Source organism: Podarcis filfolensis (genome assembly GCF_964270895.1).
Source record: "Podarcis filfolensis genome assembly, chromosome: 4".
Lineage (NCBI taxonomy): Eukaryota > Metazoa > Chordata > Lepidosauria > Squamata > Lacertidae > Podarcis > Podarcis filfolensis.
Window position 1 is genome coordinate 103,841,922 of NC_139607.1, and position 20,196 is coordinate 103,862,117.

The window sequence follows — 20,196 nt, forward strand, 5'->3', positions numbered from 1 at the left end:
ACAAATGTCAGGGGCTCGGGAGCAGGAGCACAGGGGAGAGAGGAAATGGAGAGCGAAGGGGAAGAATCCGAGGGCAGCGTAGGGGAGTATGACAGTGACCCGAGAGATTCCATGAGCTTCTCCAGCGAATCAGAAGATTCCCAGAAGGGGGCGCCGATGGTCAGGGCAAGGGGGGTCCCAGGGGGGACGCACCAGAAACAAGGAGCCAGCGGGGACCCCCAAAGCAGCAGCGGGGGATCAGGACCAGTTTCCCCACCAGAGCGTAGTGGGGGGGAAGAGTCACATGTGTCAGGACCAGCGTCTCCTCCAGCGGGGAGAGAAGATGAGTCAGGGCTGACCACGCCTCCATTGGAGAGTGGGGGAACGGAGGAGAGGTCAGTTGCAGCTAGCCTCCCCGAAGGGGGAAGCAGTGACAGCAGCAGTGAAACGGTCAGGAGGAAAGTTGCCGGCTGGGCGCGCGCGCCAAGTTCAAATGTACAGGCGCGAGGGACAGCAGGAGACCCAGATTGGGAACCAGCTCCTAAAGCCCGCCAGAGGGAGGGGGAAGACTCAGGGGATTCAGCGTCAGAAGAGTCTAGAAAGGGCGAGACCCCGACGGACAGGCGGAACCAGAGGAGGAAAGAGCAGAGGAAGAGGTGGAGCAAGGCTAGAGTCTTAAACTGGTGTCTGGGGGGAGGAGATTCAGACGGAGCTTCAGCGGTCTAGAGTTTGAGACGTAGAGCTGCACGCTGCGGCTGTGGAAATGAAACTGAACTTCAATAAAGACTTTCGTACTTAACAACGAAGCGGCGTTGGTCCTTTGTGAGCTGGGATCTCGGGCAGCTCTGACAACAAACAATCAAAACTACTTCTCTTCTTTTGAATGACAGAAACTATAAACATTTACAATGCATGGAGAACAAAACACCCAACTAAAAGAGAATATACCCATATTTCAGACCCAATAACTCAGCGGGGAGGATAAATGCCATTTGGATAACTAAGGAATTAACACTGAGAGTTAGCAAAGCTGAAATAAAACCTAAAACTATTTTGGATCATAATGCAGTCTCAGTTTGGTTAAAGAAAGAGGGAAAACGACCAATGAGATGGAGACTAAATGAGAATCTATTAATCGATGATAAGATCCTGCAAAAGGCCAAACTGACGCTAAAATAATTTTTTGAACTCAACCTAAATAAAGGAATGGACAGCAAAATAGTTTGGGACACCAGTAAGGCAGTATTAAGAGGATTTTTTTATTCAGCAAAATGGCATTAAAAAATTTAAAAAAAAAATTGTGAAAGTAGTTTTACGTTGTTTTCCAACAATTCCTTCTCAAACCTCAATATTTCATTTGCAAAACCCTTTCTCTTATCTATTTTAAAAACCTCATTTAACTGGTGATACTGTAACCAATCTGTTAGAAGGTCTCTTATATCTTCAAACTTTTAAAATTGTTATTGCTGTTCCACTTCCATTAATAACTCCCTATATGTTACCCAATTCTTTCTCATATTTAGTTTCTTCATGATATCACTTCTAGCAGGGAGATCCACCACGGCGTTTTCTCTTCTAAAAAAAGTTTTATATATCTCCCATACCTCATTTATTGACTTTCTTACCACATGTTTCAGGAATCCTCTGTGTACCTTCACTTTCTCATACAATAGATATGCATGCCAACCAAATCTATCATCATGTCCTTCCATAGCTAAAAGATCTGGGGTTGGTTTTTAAAAAATATTCCACTCCTGTAGCCAGCAAATACTGGATGCCTCATAATACAACTTTAAACCTGGTAGGGAGAAGCTACCTCTGTCTTTGGAATCTATTAACATCTTACATTTCATTCTTGGCTTCTCCCCTTCCCAGATAAATCTTGAAATATCTTTCTGCCATTCTTTGAAATGTCCTGTTCCGCTAACCACTGAAATTGTTTGGAATAAAAATAAAATTCTAGGCACTACATTCATTTTTATCACAGATATCATTCCCCAAAACTCTAAGTTTGTCTTTATTTCTCTCTATGTAGTTGTATAGTTATCCTTAAAGAGATTTATAGATTTTGTTAATGAAACTCCTAAATATTTGACCTTTTTATTTATTGTCAGTTCCATAATTGGTTTAATTCGTTTTTATCTTGTTCCAGCATATTTTTCACCAACATATTCATTTTACCCTTGTTCAATTTGAAACCTGCTATTTGCGCAGACTCATAAATCTAATTTAAGACCCTCAATGTACTAACCCCAGGGCAGGGGTCAGCAAGATTTACCTTGCCTGGGCGGTTCAATCCAGCAGAGATCCCTCCGTGGGCGCAGACGCGATTTCCGGCGCCGAGGAAGCAAGTCCCCGCGCCACACTGCGCCGCTTTAGCACAGCGTGTGAGGACTCGCCAAGTGGGTGGCTCGGTTCCGGGGCGGCTCGTGGAATGGTTAAACAACCCTTGTGGGCCGCTTGTGGCCCATGGATCTTAGGTTGCCAATACCTTCCCTAGGGTCTTCCACAGTTATTACAAGGGCATCTGCAAATGCTGTCAATTGATAAACATTACTACCCACCATTGCTGGACGCTTTTGGGGCTCAAGAAACGCTCTTTAGCTTTGGGGGGGGGCTCAGCTTCTCGCTTTTCCCTGACCCCCGGGGTGATCCGAGTCAGTTCCTAAGAACTGGGCTCTCACCCTATTGCCATTTTTATGGCAAACTGGAAGTCTCAACTGATATCCTTAGATGAACCTGTGATTCAGATAAGCCTGGCTCTTCTCTTGAATGGATTTTGTTTGGCTCCATCATGGAATCCCCTCCATTTCCAATATCAGCCTTCTCTTTGGTCAACCAAAGACTGACAGGAGCAAAACAAAAACAGAAAACCTGACAGGAGCTACTACAACTTCCCTAACAATTCAGAGGTTTATATTTAAAATCGCCTGGGCAATTCAGACTGGTCTGATAATTGTTTAAGCAGCTGCAACTGGAGGAAGAACATTCACGGTGAAAAGAATAATTCACAGTTCAAGTTTTATTGTGGGAATATTGTAATCCCAGGTGATTTAAGGGGCGCTGTTGAATTCTAAGAAAATATATGAGGTTCGTCACAGAGAGCTGTTTTGAATTTAAAAACAGATATTATGATCCCACAGGGAGCCTTACCAAGAGAGGCCACGATCCCACGATTCTTTTCCATGACGTCCTTATGCAGAGCTCTCTGGTCAGGATCCAGCAACTCCCACTCCTTATCCGTGAAACAAACAGCGACATCTTCAAAGCACACTGGGCCCTGAAAGAAAAATTGAAATGTCCTACTCTGAGACAACAGTGTTGTTCACCACCACTCATTGAGCTATGACATTGCTTCATCCCTCGGCCTCTGTCCCCACAAGGCAGTTTCCCCTGACCTGATCAGGTTCCACAGCCGCTGCTTCCATTCTGCCCCCATGAAAGGATGAATGAAGAGATCTAGCCAGCATCATTGTGTCATCTGTAAGATAAAAAAGGTAAGCAGGATGCCAGGAGTGCCTGCTTTTCTCACAGGTGAAATAGGGCATCTCTAACTACAGATGGAGGGACGCAGGTGGCGATGTGGGTAAAACATCAGCGCCTAGGACTTGCCGATCGTCAGGTCGGCGGTTCGAATCCCCGCGGCGGGGTGCGCTCCCGTTGCTTGGTCCCACCGCCTGCCAACCTAGCAGTTCGAAAGCACCCCCGGGTGCAAGTAGATAAATAGGGACCGCTTACTAGCGGGAAGGTAAACAGCGTTTCCGTGCGCTGTGCTGGCTCGCCAGATGGAGCTTGTCACGCTGGCCACGTGACCCGGAAGTGTCTGCGGACAGCGCTGGCCCCCGGCCTCTTAAGCGAGATGGGCGTGCAACCCCAGAGTCGGACACGACTGGCCCGTATGGGCAGGGGTACCTTTACCTTTACATTTTAACTACAGATGGGCCTTCCAGAAAGCCTTTCCTGCTGAGTGCATTTGGACGTTTGTGCCCATTTCATATATTAGTTGTGCAGAAATACATCTCTCCTCCTCTGGACCCTTGTTCCCAACAGTCGCCCCAAAACAAGATGAAAAGAACCCTCGGATGAGTTGGAAAACCAACAGAACAAGACCAAATGGAGAAAAGCCACCTTCCTCCTTACCCAGTGGCCTCTCTCTGGTGTCCAACGGAGGCCTCTCTGCCTCACAGGAATCCAGATCCATTTTTGCAAAGAGATCCTTTCCCTGAAAAAGAAATAAGGATTCATTTTTTTTTTTTTACATATTTTTATTTTTCCATATAAACCCAATACAACAAACATAAACATACAAAAACAAAAACAAAACAAAAAACATGTATCATTTCATATCCTAATTTCATATCCTATCTTCCCCGACTTCCTCATGCTTCCCCTTTCTGTATTCCAAATTCTTATCGATTGTTCAGCAAATCTTCCCTTATTTTAATTTAAATTTAGACTATTCTTCCTTATTTTCCTTGTCTTAACCATTGCTAATAGTAACCATTTACTTTCCAGTCCAACATCATTCTAACTTTCATTAACTTTATGATATTTCTTTAAATAGTCCTTGAATTTTTTCCATTCTTCTTGCGCTGCTTCTCTTCCCTGGTTTCGGATTCTGCTCGTCATTTCTGCCAAGCCCATATAGTCTATCACCTTCATCTGCCATTCTTCCAGTGTGGGTAGTTCTTGCGTCTTCCAGTACTTTGCAATGAGTATTCTAGCTGCTGTTGTAGCATACATAAAGAAAGTTATATCCGTCTTTAACACCCCTTGGCCGACAATACCCAAGAGAAAGGCCTCTGGTTTCTTGGGGAAAGTATATTTAAATACCTTTTTAAGTTCATTATAGATCATTTCCCAGAATGCCTTAATCTTCGGGCAGGTCCACCAAAGATGAAAAAATGTACCTTCAGTTTCTTTACATTTCCAACATTTGTTGTCAGGCACATGGTAAATCTTTGCAAGCTTGACTGGGGTTATGTACCACCTATATATCATTTTCATAATGTTTTCTCTTAAGGCATTACATGCCGTAAATTTTATCCCGGTGGTCCACAACTTTTCCCAATCAGCAAACAAAATATTATGACCAATGTCCTGAGCCCATTTAATCATGACCGATTTAACCGTTTCATCTTGTGTATTCCATTTCAGCAGCAAATTGTACATTTTGGACAAATTCTTAGTACTGGGTTCTAACAGTTCTGTCTCCAATTTTGATTTTTCCACCTGGAAGCCAATTTTACTGTCCAGTTTAAACGCTTCATTAATTTGATGGTAGTGGAACCAATCTCTCACCTTCCCTTTTAATTTCTCAAAACTCTGCAATCTCAATTTGTCCCCTTCCTTTTCCAAAATTTCCCAGTATCTTGGCCACTTGGACTCCATATTTAACTTTTTAACTGCCTTAGCTTCCATTGGCGACAGCCACCTTGGAGTTTTATTTTCCAGCAAGTCTTTATATCTGTCCCAGACATTTAGTAGTGCTTTTCTGACAATATGATTTTTAAAACTTTTATGTGCTTTAACCTTGTCGTACCACAAATATGCATGCCACCCAAAAATGTTATTAAAACCTTCCAAATCCAAAATGTCTGTGTTTTCAAGAAGTAGCCATTCTTTCAGCCAGCAGAAAGCTGCCGCTTCATAGTAAAGTTTGAAGTCTGGCAGGGCAAACCCCCCTCTTTCCTTTGAATCCGTTAGTATCTTAAATTTAATTCTGGGCTTTTTGCCCTGCCAGACAAATTTAGATATGTCTTTTTGCCACCTCTTGAAACAATCCATTTTATCAATTATTTGCAATGCTTGGAACAAAAACAACATTCTTGGCAATACATTCATTTTTATAGCTGCAATACGGCCTAACAAGGAAAGCTTTAAGTTGGACCAAATCTCCAAATCTTTTTTCACTTCTCTCCAAGTTTTTTCATAATTATCTTTAAACAAATTCACATTTTTAGCTGTCATATTTATACCCAAATATTTCACTTTTTTAACCACAGTTAACCCTGTCTCGTTCTGAAACCTTTCCTTTTCTATCTGTGTCAAATTTTTCTCCAAAACCTTTGTCTTAGACTTATTCAATTTAAATCCTGCCATTTGACCAAACTCTTGAATTATTTCCAAAACTCTTTTCGTGCTAGCTTCTGGCTCTTGTAATGTAAGTACTAAGTCATCTGCAAATGCTCTCAGTTTATATTGTTTAGCTCCGACCTGGATCCCTTTAACCAACTGGTCCCTCCTAATCATATTAAGCAAAACCTCCAGGACCGATATAAAAAGTAATGGGGAGATAGGGCACCCCTGACGTGTCCCTTTTTCAATCTTGAATTCTTCTGTAACCACATTATTTACAATTAGTTTGGCTTTCTGTTCAGAGTATATTGCACCTATACCATTTTCAAACCCTTGGCCTACCCCCATCCCCCGGAGGTTCTTCAACATAAAACTCCAAGAAATGTTGTCAAAGGCTTTCTCGGCATCCACAAATATCAAAACAGCTTTAGTGTTTATGTTCACTTCCAACTTTTCCAAAATGTCAATTATATTCCTTACATTGTTCGACAAGTGCCTTTTTGGGAGAAAGCCCGCTTGGTCCCCGTGAATCTCCTCCATCAAAACTCTCTTCAGTCTTTTTGCCAAAATATCAGCAAAGATTTTGTAATCCACATTCAATAACGAGATGGGTCGGTAGTTTTTAAGTTGGGTCTTTTCAGTCTCTGTCTTTGGTATAAGTGTAATGTAGGCCTCTCTCCACGTATCGGGTGCCCTTTTCCCTTCCATAATCTCATTGCAGACTTCCTTCAAAGGTTGTATCAACCCTTCCTTCAAAACTTTGTAGTATTTGGAAGTCAGTCCATCCGGTCCAGGGGATTTGCCCAGCGTCATGCCTTGAATGGCATCTTCTATTTCTTGTGCTGATATCTCCTGGTTCAATATTATCTTACTTTCATGCGAAACCTTTTTCAGCCCATTTTCCTCGAGGAACTGTTGTATGTCCATTTCTTTTTGCGGCCCTTGTGTGTAAAGTTGTCTAAAGTAGTTCTGAAAACAATTCCTAATTTCCGCTGGGTTGCTTATGTTTTTTCCTTCCACTTCTATATTTGTTACCGTGTTGAGTTTTTGTCTCTTCTTTATTTGCCAAGCCAGTAACTTGCCACATTTATCAGCAGATTCGAAAGTCTTTTGTCTCATTTGTTTAATTCTCCACTCTAATTCTTGATTCATCAGTTCCATATATTGTGTTTGATGAAATTTGATTTCTCTTAGAATCTCTTGGAATTTTGGCTTCGATCTTAATTGTTTTTCCCCTTCTTTTATCTTTTCCAAAATTCTCTCCTTTTTCTCATTTTGCTTTCTCTTCTTTAAAGTATTTTGCTGAATCAAAAACCCTCTCATCACGGCTTTGCTAGCGTCCCATACTATTCTTTTTTCTACTTCAGACCTTAAGTTGATTTCAAAATAGTCTTTCAAGGTTTTTTGGGCCTTCTTGCAGATCTCCTCATCTCTAAATAAGGTGTCATTCATTCTCCATCTGAAGGAACCAGTTGTTGTTTGCCTCATCACCATCTTTACAGCATTATGGTCGGAGAAAGTTTTTGGGCAGATTTCTACTTTTTTTATATTCGGAGCCATACTGCTAGTCACCCAGATTTGGTCAATCCTTGTCCATGTCATTTTGGCTTCAGAAAAGAAGGTTCCCTCTCTTTCTAATGGGTGTTTTGTTCTCCAAATATCAATCAAGTCCATATTGTCAGTCATTTCAAAAAAAGTCTTTGGTAGTCTTCCATCTTTTGTTATTACCTGTCTTTGTGCCTTGTCCATATTTGTTGAAACCACTCCATTCATATCTCCCATCAAAATTAAGTTGTAATCCATATGGTCCATCAAAATTTCATGCAACTTCTTAAAAAATTCAGCTTTCCCTTCGTTTGGTGCATAGATTCCCACTATCAAATACTTCTCTCCTTGAGATTGAATTTCAATTGCCAAATATCTTCCTTGATCATCTTTAAAAATTTGTTTCGGTTGCAATTTTTCTTTTGCATAGATCACCACTCCTCTCTTTTTTACTCTGTCTGAAGATATAAATTCCTGTCCCAGTCTTTTATTTATTAATAATTTTCTGTGTGCTCTTGTCACGTGGGTCTCTTGTAGGCAAATCAAGTCCAATTGATCTTTCTTTAAGGCATGAAATATATTTTTTCTCTTCCTGGGAATATTTAAGCCATTACAATTCCAGGTTAGAAGTTGCAGAGCCATGATGGGATTATTTACTCCTTCCTCCTACAGCTCCCTGTTTTTGTTCCTCGTCTGTCGGTGGTACCGTGTTCGTGTCCAGTGATGGATGCCCTTGTCCTGGAAATGTCTCTTTCTGTAGGTCTTCTTCGTGTTCTCCCAAGAACTTGTCTTTATCACTTACAGTCTTTATTCTTCTCTTCTTTCCCTTATATTTAAAAGACAAGCCTTGGGGAAATTCCCACCTGAATGGTATGTAGTTCTTCTTCAGCAGTGTCACCAGGTCTTTATAATGTCCTCTTGCGTCCAAGATACTCTTAGGGATGTCTTTAAAGATCTCAATAAAAAAATCTTCAATTCGAAGGGCTGTTTGGTAGTGCAGGTTCAATATTTTATCTCGCTCCTCCTTTGATCTTAAGGTAATAAGACAATCTCTGGGTCGATTTCTCTTCTGTCTTATTCCCAATCTAAATGCACTTTCTATCTTAAAATCTTCTTTCTTCAGCTCCTGCTTCCAAAAGTCAGAAAATTCTTTTGTCAAATCATCCACCAAGTTCTCTCCTTCCTTTTCCGGCACAAGTCTGATCCTCAGGTTCCTCTCCTTGCGTTGCATATCCTGCATAGAGAGTGCCAGTTCATATTCATCCAATTTCTTGTAAACTGGTGGAAATTTTTCCTCCGCAGCAGTTGCAATTTCCTTAGCTTCCTCGGCTATCTTTCGTGTTGTAGATGAATCTTCCAATAATTTCCCAATTGCTTCTGCATTTGAGTTCACTTTATTCCCTAGGTCAGTTATACTTTTAGTATTTAGGTCAATTTTCCCAGAGATTTCTTCAATTTTTTTATTTGTTTCAGCAACTTGTACTTTAGTTTCAGCAACTTGCAATTTAGTCTCCGCACCTTGCTTTTTTAGTTCCTCCAAAGAGTCATTTATCTTCTCCAATACCTTGGCAAATGATTCTTCTGTAGACATTGCTTTCGCTTTTGGCTTTGCAGCCACTATAGTTCCAGAGGCTCCTGTTACAGAAGCCCTTCTTTGCATGTAAGTGTCAATTTTGTATTGTCTGCCAGATCTCAAGGTTGTTTCTTGTAACTCCCCTTTCTCTTTACCATCTGCCATAACAAAGTCTTTTAGTCAAGGTCATTCCCAGACTTTGAAACTCACAAACAAAGTTCTCAAATTTTAAACTCCACTTGTTGCTGAAACAATTTGTAGGTCCTCTAGGGGGCGTAGAGTCAATTCTATACTTCTCAAAGTAATCCCACACTCTTCAAAAAAGAAGGAATAAAAGTTTCCTAGTCCCTTTCAATTTTTCTTTCCTTTTTCAAGGGGATCCCAGTCAATAATGTCCTGTAAGTAACTTTGTAATGCCACAGAAACAGTGTTTCAAATTGGAAGTAACCAAAGTCAATTTGAGATATTTTTTAGCTTCTTATAGCAACAGTCCTTAGCCGGTTCCTTTTCTCCGGCAGTCCGATCCCAGGTTAAAGAGCAGCGATACTTAATCCAATTCTTTTAAATTGGCAGGGAAACACTTTTAAAATCTTCTTCCCCCTCCTCCTGCCTTCGGGGGGGGGGAGTTCTTTGCTTTGGTGGTGGATTTCTTAAATCCCGCAAATTTCCTCTCAAGCAGTTACAGCTAGAGTGCCTTTCGCTTTGATCTTGCTACAGAACGGAAAGCAGACTTCCTTTTTAGTGCTTGTCCGTCTCGGTGCCCAATTTCTTTACTTTTAGTGTCCAGTTATATTTTAGCGGTCAATCCTACTCACGGATAGTTGTTCTTTTAATCCAATTTCCCGGGAAGAAGTCAGCGCTCTCCGCTAATGGCGACGCGGCTTCGCTTCGCAGGCTGGGTGAAGACGACTCTCAGCACCGCTCCAAGACCCCTCCGCTCCTCCGGAGCCTTTAAAAAGGCTATTTCGCAGCGTCGGGGGGGCGCAAAGGTGCCCGCCGAGTCTCCAGTTCACAGGCAACGCGCCTGTGATTTTTAAGGGTCCCCGCTTCGCCGTAGCTGACAGGACCCGAACCCACGAAGCAGATCTCCCCCGGAGCTCCGGTTGAGATCCGCCATTAAGCGCCGGTGCTGACCGGAAGTAAAGAAATAAGGATTCAAAACAGAGAAAGGTGAGAAATATTAGAAAGGGAATTACAAAGACAAAAACTGTAAGGGTGTGAAATCATATTCCACAGATGCCTTCCTAGGAAAAGGAAGGGCCATCAGGAGAGCATTATGTTCTTCGTCCTGTTTGGAGCCCCTTGGGAGTATCCAGAGGAAAGTCTCTCTCACCTGCTTTCTCTCCTCTGCCTGACTCAGGAGGAAACCTTCGGCCAGGGCCACCGCCTGGGAACTGGTCTCCGCTCCACAGTCCCTCACCCAGCTCTCCATCTCCAGTGGAAGGACAGCCAGGAACTGCTCCAAGATCACCAGGTCCAGCATCTCAGCTTTTGTGTGCCTTTCTGGCTTCAGCCACTGACGGTCAAGGTGGTAGAGTCGGCTGCAAACCTCTCGGGGTCCCTTGGCCTCCTGGCAGCAGAACTGCCTCAGCTGCTGGCTCTGCACCTCTGAGCAGAGGGTGTCCTCCTCACCCAGGATCTTCTGCACAGAGTTTTCCCAGAATCCCACACTGCTCCCAGTTTGATTGGCATGGCCTCTCCCTGCTTCAAGGCCAGCTGAGTCTCGCTCATCCATCTGTGCTCTCAGGAAGCCTCTCAGAGATCGGAAGGAACCCTGTGGTCTTCTGGCAAGTTCTGTCTGTGCCAAATCCTGTGCAAATACTACAAAGCAAATACATTGTTCTGTTATAATGCTGATATACCATAAGAAGAAGAAAATTGGTTCCCTAAGCAAGTTTCTATGGGACTTGCTAGTAACCAGTGTAGGTCGGACTGTACCACAGCCCTGACTCTGCCCAGGAAACTACCATGACAAATCTGTAGGCAACTGGAGATGGGAGAGGGGGGTTACTGGGGTGGGGTCCCTTTTTCTTAGTAATCTTGGGATACTCCTGGATCCAACATGTTCTCTTAAGGCTCATGTGGGGGGAGAATAAAGGCCCAAGAAGACACACACACACACACACACACACACACACACACTCCCCATTATCATTTGGCACAATCTGGTTGATCTAAATTTGAATTCAAACAAAAATCATTGCATTCTATTTGCATTCTCCCAGGTTCCTCAACAGACGAGCATGTTATCCTGTTTCATTCGCCACTTAAGAAGAAAAATGACTATTACTCCTATTTAAACCAAGCACATCCACAAGGGCTCTTGACTATGTGTTTGACTGTGGGATGCTGAATGTCCTGTTTACCCTTTCTCCAGATTCAGGTAGGTAGCCGTGTTGGTCTGACGCAGTCGACATATATAAAAAAATTGTCCAGTAGCACCTTAGAGACCAACTAAGTTTGTTCTTGGTACAAGCTTTTGTGTGCATGCACACTTCTTCAGATACACACAGGTCTGTTTCTGAAGAAGTGTGCATGCACATGAAAGCTTACTGTATATCAAGAACAAACTTAGTTGGTCTCTAAGGTGCTACTGGACAATTTTTTTTTTTAATTTCCCCTTTTTCTGTTTTGGTTTAAACTAACTCACGAACTAAGAAGCTATACACAGACCACTAGTAGTGAAACATATGTTGCAGATCTTGCTGCAAATACGTTGTATTATTTTTTGTGATATACAAAACCCCAGCGGAAAGTTATTCCAAAAAGAGAATAAAAAAGCAACAAACACACCTAGGACCCAACCGGAGCTGCATCTTCACAGCAGGATCAGGCCACGACCAAGAGTCCTGGCTTCCTCCAAAAAGCCTGGAACTTGGCTAAGGATGCTGAGAGTTGCTTGGAGACACCCCCCCCCAGGGATCCCTAGGAATGGGAGCTCAGTTGGGGGGACGGGATGGAGAGAGAGGGTCTCCCAGCCACTCTCAGCACTGGGCGGGGGGGGGGCTGCCTCTTTCACCCCCAGCCCAGGTTTGCTCCTTCCCAGCAGGTCCTCTCCTGCCTTGGATGGTGAGACCTTCCCTGATTCTCAGCAGGGCTTTCTGTTCAGTCTCCAAACATCCTCTGGGGGCTTGCATGTCCGAATGGGCGCAAGTGTGCCAGCCAGGATCAGGCTAGAGGGTCCCTCTTGCGTCCAGCCTCCTCTGACCACAGGGCAGCCTGGTGCCTCTCCTGCCTTGCGCCCCTGCAGGACTGGAGCACAAGAGCCAAGCTCTCCTCCTGGGGGATTCAGGAGCCCCCACTGCCCTCTCCTCCTCCATGAACTGGCCCCATCCTCTTTCAAGTTGGTGGCCCCCCCTGGCTCCTGTGGGAGGGAGTTCCACAGTTCAACTCGGCACCTCCATCTTCCATAAGGATTTCTTGATTTATTGCATAAGTTGTTGCTTTCCATTTCTTTTATCTATTGTCCAAACCTTTCTGTCTGGCTGCAGCCTATGCTAACAGACGTGGCTGATTCCTAAATCTGAAGGGAGTTTATTTGTGTGCCCCTTTTCCCCTGACCCACAGACAACACCTTAAAGGAGCAAGCAGCACATTTCTACAAATGCAGAACATACAGTACAGTAGTTGCAGACTGCGTGTGACCTCGCCCCTCCCTCACTGAAGTCTCTGCTTTTCTGTGCATGAGCAGATCAGGGTCCCCCAGGCATCTTCCCCTGCTGCAGCCCTGGGACCCCCAGCTTCTCCCCACTGCACCCTCTGGGGGGGGGGAGAGGAGACTCACCAGATCCCAGAAGAGGATTGCCCTTCCCAAAGGAGTAAGCAGCGTCTTTATACAAATGCAGAATATAGAGTACTGTAGTTGCAAACCTCGCGCAACCTCGTCCCTCCCTGGCAGGACCCCCCGCTCCCTGGGGCTCCCCCCCAACATGAGCCACCCTCCCCTGCTGCATCCCTGGGACCCCCCTTCTCCCCACTGCACCCTCTGGGCGGAGGAAGAAGAGACTCACCAGATCCCCGTGGAAGAGAGCAATGCAGCATTTGCAATAGCAGAAAGCAACCCCCCCTTGCAGGAAGGGGAGGGAGGGGCTTTTCCTCTGGAGGACCTGGCCCCCCTTTACTTCCTGTCCTCTCTAGGAATGCAGCTCAGTTCCCTTTAACCCTTGCAAAGCCGAGTCCACCCTGCTCAGTCCTCTCTGCCTTTTCTCTCCTGCATTGCAGAATCCCAGAGATGCTCATTTGGAGGGGACGCTCTTGGTTGGTCTGTGATCCGCTCCCTCCCTTGGCCAGAAACTGGAGGAAGAGGTTGCAGGGAAAAGGGGTTTGCAGGAAGCAAGGAACCTCATCCTAGAATGGGAGGGAGCCCTAAGGGTCATCTATTCCAGCCCCCCTGCAAGGCAGGAATCTCAGCCAAAGCATCCAACCTCTGCTTAAAAACCTCCAAGGAAGGAGAGTCCGCCATCTCCCAAGGGATTCTGCTGCTCTTACCGTCAGAATGTTCTTCCTGCTGTTTAGGCAGCAGAAACTGCTTTCTGGTCCTCTGGGTCCCTTATTCTGGGTGCTCCCCTCCAGAGCAGGAGAAAGCAAGCTGGCTCCCTCTTCCATGGGTCAGCCCTCCAGATATTGAGAGGTGGCTCTCAGGTCTCCATCCAGTCAGATCTCAGTTGAGGGGGGAACAGGAAGACACACTGTTCCTGCCTCTCCTGGGACTACACATGGATGAGCTGCAAAATGCAAACTGGAACGTGTCCAGAGGAGGGCAACCAAAATGGTCAAAGGCCTGGAAACGATGCCTTATGAGGAACGGCTAAGGGAGCTGGGCATGTTTAGCCTGGAGAAGAGGAGGTTAAGGGGTGAAATGATAGCCATGTTCAAATATATAAAAGGATGTCACATAGAGGAGGGAGAAAGGTTGTTTTCTGGTGCTCCAGAGAAGCGGACACGGAGCAATGGATCCAAACTACAAGAAAGAAGATTCCACCTAAACATTAGGAAGAACTTCCTGACAGTAAGAGCTGTTCGACAGTGGAATTTGCTGCCAAGGAGTGTGGTGGAGTCTCCTTCTTTGGAGGTCTTTAAGCAGAGGCTTGACAACCATATGTCAGGAGTGCTCTGATGGTGTTTCCTGCTTGGCAGGGAGTTGGACTTGATGGCCCTTGTGGTCTCTTCCAACTCTATGATTCTATGATTCATCCTAGAATTCAGGAGTGGAGAGATAGGAGGGGATCCCAGGGTCATCCAGTCCCACCCCCAGCAATGCAGGAATCTCAGCTAAAGCATCCATGGCAGATGGCCCTCCGATCTCTGCTGAGAAACCTCCAGGGAAGGAGAGTCCACCACCTCCCAAGGGAGACCTTTCTCCTGCCCAACTGCTCTTAGGTGTCCCTCAAGGCAGCGAGTCCTGAGTTCCAGCACTGCTGAAACAATCGCACTGGCTGCTGAGGAGGAACCCAGCGAAGTTCAAAATAAATAAATCCTATTCTCATCATGAATAATATCTTTTAATGCATGCCTTTTATGCTTATACACAAAAGTATGCCATTTCCCCTCCCAGAAATGCTTAATTGCTCATTCAAGGAACTAACAACGGATGGTGGTGGTTGTTAATATTTATTAACCTGACATACCGTCCTTCATCAAGAGATCTCAGGGACGTTTAAAACACAGAACATATAAAAAGCAGGCAAATGATGCCGTTCCTTTTCCCCTGCCTTCTCCAGGCCACTCTTTCCCTCCATTAAATTCACTGTGTGCTGAAGCAAATAAATCCATCAAACTTCATCAAATGCTCAAGTGCCAATCAACATCTATTATGCACTACATAAATCTTGTTTTCCAAAGCAGATTCTATATGTTTATTTTAATTATTTATTAAATTTACGTACCATCCTTCATCCAAAGATCTCCAACGGTTTGACCTCACCCCCAAAGGTGCCCTCCTCCTCCGTAGTCTCCCGAGAGAGACGGATTCCAAGAGCAGCAGCAATGGGCACCCAAGTCTATTTCCTCCAGAAGGGGTTGAGGCTTCCTCTACTGTAGTTCCTGGGGAGAAGGTCCCAGGCAAATGCAGCCGTGACTGTTGATTTTGACGGCAGCTTGATACGGGGTGCAGATTACTTTATTCAACCAGATCAAGAGAAGTCATAGCCCCGCTCTATTTTGCCTTAGCCAGACCCCGTCTGGAATCCCGTGTCAAGTTCTGGGCAGTACAATTCAAGAAGGATGTTGAGAAGCTGGAAGGAGTGCAGAGGAGGGCAACCAAGATGATCAAGGGTTTGGAAACCAAGCCTGATGAGGAACGGTTGAAGCAGCTGGGTATGTTTAGCCTGGGAAAAAGGAGACTGAGAGAAGAGCCATCTTCACATATCCCAAGGTTCTTTCCCCCTGCTCTGGAGGGTGTTGCAGGAATTTATGTATAGGTTGGGGGGGTTGCCCCTCCAGCAGATATCATGCACATGCAGCCCACTACCAAAATCAGCACAATCGCTTTTGTGACTTTTTTGATTTGTCCCCACAAAACACTTCATCGCAGTTCCTTCCTATCTATTCTTTTTTTAAAAAATAATATTTATTACTTTTAAAGCTTACAGGAAAAAAAGAGAAGAAAAAAGACGAGAAGAAGAAACAAAAGAGAGAAAAAAAACAATACAATACAATATATAAACAATACAAAACGCAACCTTAACACATTAAACTAAACAAAACAAAACAACAACAATTTAAAAACATACATCATACCATTTCAATACTCTATCTTTCATTCCCTTGTTTCCTCGACCTCCTCTCACCTCCCTTTTTGTATTCCACTTCTGTTAATTGTTTCAGCAATTCCTTTCCAACTTTCTCTATTTTTTGTCATATATATATCTTAACATATTTTTAACCTTATTTTCCATTAATGCTAAAGTACTTATTTATGCTTAACTCCTTATAACATTTCTACTAAAGCCGTAAAATTTCATTCCAACATTTTTCTAACCCTAATTTTACAGTATTTCTATATATAAACTTTAAACTTTTCCAATCTTCTTCCACCATCTCCTCTCCCTGGTTTCGGATTCTGCCAGTCCTTTACGTCAATTCCATATAGTTCATCAACCTGGAGATCTTCTGTCCGAGGCTCTTAACTCTTTTCCAAGTCCCTTCTGCAGGTCTTCTTCATATTCTTTGATGCTGAAGAGCAGATCTCGGGGAGACTCCAACCTAACAATGCTTTTATTCCTTCTCGACAGGTCAGCCAACTCTCCATAGTTAAAACTAAGGTCCATATAATATTTCAGGACATGTTTCAAAATTCCTCCAAATCCAAAGGCCCCCACAACTCCAATCACCTCCTGACCCATATCCAGGTCCCCACGGTCAGTAAATCCCTGCATGAAGGGATCTATCCAACTTTCCTTCTCCAGTCCGAGCAGGGCTCCGATCCTCAAAATCTGACTTTTTCTATATTCAATCATAAACGGCCTCAACTTATAAACCTCAATTTGCCTCTGTAAGGCTGGGGCTCCCACTTGTGTTACTTTAGGTTCAACAACAACAACTTTCTCCTTCGTCTTCTCCCCAATTTGTCCTGTCGAAGTAGGTTCCTGTGTCAAATCCTGAATAATTTCTGTATTGATGTTCACTTTTTGTCCCAAATTAATCACTTTTTGTCCCAAGTTATCAATTTTAGTAGTCATAACATCCGTCTTCTTGTGGAGCTGTTCCAGCGAATAGCTTATCTTACATAGTACAGTCACTAAGGCTTCTTCTGTCGACATTCTTAAATGGTCCAAGGTCAATCTCTGATTCTCACAGTTTCTTATCTTGCAGCTGGAGATTCCCCAGCTCCACTCTTGTAACAGTTTCAAAAGCTCCCTCTAGAGGGAAACAGTCTCCACTTGTATCAATCCTTTCAAGCACAGTTTAAGCAGTAAAATTAGTTTCAATTTTCAGTTACTTTTCCTCCTTTTTAAACGCAGAAGAGGACAATGGAAACAATATATTTCTCTTATTTAGCTGGCTGTCAACATACGTTCTGTTCACAGTCAATGAACTCTCCCAAGACATCAATCTTACTGGCAGCCCGTTTCCAGGTTCAGAGCGGTGGTAATTTGATTTTCATCACTCTCTCCTGCAGGCTTACTAGGTCCAAAATTCCCCCCCCCTTCCCCTGCTTCCAAGGGGGGTTTAATGATTTTAACTGATGGAAATTTAATCCTTTACGAAAGGCTTTCCAAGGCTTTAACTTGCAGCGTCTTTGCTTCAATCTATTTACAAAAGAGGAAGGCGGACTTCCTGTTTGAAACCTTCCCGTTTCGGTGCCAAATTAAAATGTTTAAAGATCCAATTTTCCGTTCTACTCACGGGTAGTTGTTTAAAGTCCAATTGTCCACAGGAAAAAGTCAGCGCTCTCTGGCAACAGCAATGTGGCTTCACTCTGTGAAAGAAGCAGTCAATTCGAAGCACCGCGCCACTCACCCCACGTCGCTCCGGATCCCCGAAACCGGGTTTCCCCGCGAGTAGGGGAGGCGCAAAAGGTGCCAGCCGAATCCCACGTCCACAGGCTTCTCCTGCCTGTGGTTTTTAATGGGTCTCCGCCTTCGCCGTGGCGGCCAGACCCTGATTTCCATGGAGCGGATTCCTCCCGATCAGAGGAATTCCACCATTGCCGGTGGCGCTAACCCGGAAGTCGAGCTCTTCCTATCTATTCAAAGGGCCTCTGCTGCACAATACCAAATGTAAGAATTCACTGATAAATGTACTGGCTCACTGGGAAAACTTCAGAAATTCATATAGACATGTGAGTTCAGCTACTCAAGTGGCAGGGAGTTCCAAAGTACACTTACTGCCACACCAAAACACCCATGCTTTAAGTTGGAGGTTTCAGGTTGCAAATTCCGTCGTCCAGTATTAGTGCTTCTTAAACCAATATTACTTGCATTCAAGGAGGAAACTGAGTTTTATTTAAACTATTGCAAGACAGAAATACAGAAAACAGATGAGCACACGAAAGCTCATACCAAGAACAAACTTAGTTGGTCTCTAGGTGCTACTGGATAATTTTTTATTATTTTGTTTTGACTCTTCTTCTTCTTTGGCAATCACTCGTAGCCGAGTGAGATTGTCTTCCATAAACACAGTTTTAACAATGAGTCCGTAAGTGACTGTGGAGGCCAATTCTGGATCCACACGTCCTTCCACAGTGGGGACATTGGTTTCCAGGCAGGAGCTGATCATGGTGTGGATTTGCCAAGCGTAACTTCCTCCTAGCACATTTCTCCCTTGGGTCCTGAGTTCGAGTGTCTTCAAAGTCCATGAAAACTTTGGTAAAGGCTGTTCTCCAACTGGAGCGCTCACAGGCCAGTGTTTCCCAGTTGTCAGTGTTTATACTACATTTTTTTAGATTTGCCATGAGACAAATCCCGCAAAAACAAATTAGAGATGAGCTTGCAGTACCGTGGTACCTCAGGTTACATACACTTCAGGTTACATACGCTTCAGGTTACATACTCCACTAACCCAGAAATAGTGCTTCAGGTTAAGAACTTTGCTTCAGGTTGAGAACAGAAATCATGCTCCGGCGGCGCGGCAGCAGCAGGAGGCCCCATTAGCTAAAGTGGTGCTTCAGGTTAAGAACAGTTTCAGGTTAAGTACGGATGTCCGGAACAAATTAAGTACTTAACCCGAGGTACCACTGTATCTCCAAATCTGGGAGAGTTGTGTACAGCTATTAACCAAATGAAAAACAACAAAGCCAGTGCACCTGATAGGATACCTGCCGAAATCTTCAAAGTGGGTGGAATTGTTTCGACTACAGCAGACCAACATGGCTACCTACCTGTAACTGCAAATTTTATGTCAGCCATTCATGAATGCTCAGTAAACAGGTTTTCTGAAAGCTACCATGGTGTCTTTAGTTGAAGGATAAGCAATATTTTGTTTTAGTACATCACAACAGATGGAAAATGTAAGACTGTCAGAGGAGAGTTATGAGGAAGAGCAAACACACATATTTCAGTGAACAAGAGTTGTAACACAGAGGATGGGTTGGTCTCATGAACCAAGAAAGGGTAAAGGAATAAATCAGGAAGGAGTTAGAAAAATTCCATAAGTGTAATTTTAGAGCACATTTTTTCCTCAGCAATAATTTACCTCAGATTGATTTCGCTTACCTATTCAAGAAGCAATAGTAAATATTCACCAGTCCCACTCACCCCAGCAGAACTACCAGGTGTCTATTTAATTGAAATTAACTTAGTTTAATGGATGGGTTCTCATGGCAATTTCTCCACGAGAAAGAGAGCCTCTCCAAGCTTCTTCTCCATCTGGACCCCACCGATATTCCGCCAGAAATTTAGAAATGGACTTGCAGGGCGGGGGTTGTGTCAGGAGCAGGACAGCAATAACTCACATGTGCTCCGTCAGTGAAGTTAACTACTTATTCAAAGGAACAAGACAGCACAAGAGAACAGGCCTAGTGAGCACAGCAACTCACCCCTGTAGCTCTTGCCCCATGAGGCAGTTGTGGGGACTGAAGGACCCCACCTTCCCACAGTTCCCTAACTCTCCTCCTCCCCCTTCCTAAGCAATCTGAGGTTCCCCCCGTATTGCCCATCTTTGCTTCTCCTGCTTCATCCCTCTCCTGGTGCTGGGAGACCAGGGAAAAGGGGAGGTGGTAGTTCATCCCCCCACTTCATCCCTCTCAGGGTCCTGGGAGACCAGCAGGGAGGGGAGCTTGTTGCAGCAGGAGGGGAAGACAACCTGGCTTCCTTGCCAGCCTGGCTGACCTCTGCCTCTTGGCTCCCCCTCCTCTCCAGCCTCTGCTTCTGCCTCTGCTTCTGGACTGCTCTCTGCCACAGCCTCTCTCTGCTCACTAAACCCTGTTGCCTCTTCTGCTTCTGACACCTTCTCTTCCCAGTCTTCTCCCTCTGACCATTCAACATCCCACCACCACTCCCCAGGTTCTGAGCCTTCTTCCCTTGGGGGCTCCCCAGCTGGTGCCCCCCACCCCTCCTCTGCATCCAGCCAATCCATGACAG

General features: G+C 44.4%; 1 protein-coding gene across 9 annotated transcripts in view; it reads right to left on the reverse strand.

Moving 5' to 3' along the window:
* LOC310760704 (uncharacterized protein) overlaps window positions 1-20,196 on the reverse strand; it is a 395,412-nt gene that overhangs the window by 3,569 nt on the left and 371,647 nt on the right. For 4 of the 9 annotated variants that reach the window (XM_083609737.1, XM_083609733.1, XM_083609735.1 and 1 more), the window contains 3 exons: window positions 4,120-4,201; window positions 3,378-3,460; window positions 3,133-3,259 (listed from right to left, as the gene is read on the reverse strand). The exons of 2 other annotated variants lie outside the window; for them this stretch is intronic. In XM_083609737.1, coding sequence (XP_083465863.1) covers window positions 3,133-3,259; window positions 3,378-3,460; window positions 4,120-4,201 — 292 coding nt within the window. Of the gene's footprint in view, window positions 1-3,132; window positions 3,260-3,377; window positions 3,534-3,911; window positions 4,202-10,309; window positions 10,997-12,959; window positions 13,005-13,185; window positions 13,297-20,196 lie in introns of those variants that run through there. 3 more of the 9 variants (XM_083609741.1, XM_083609738.1, XM_083609740.1) reach the window with 3 other exon arrangements.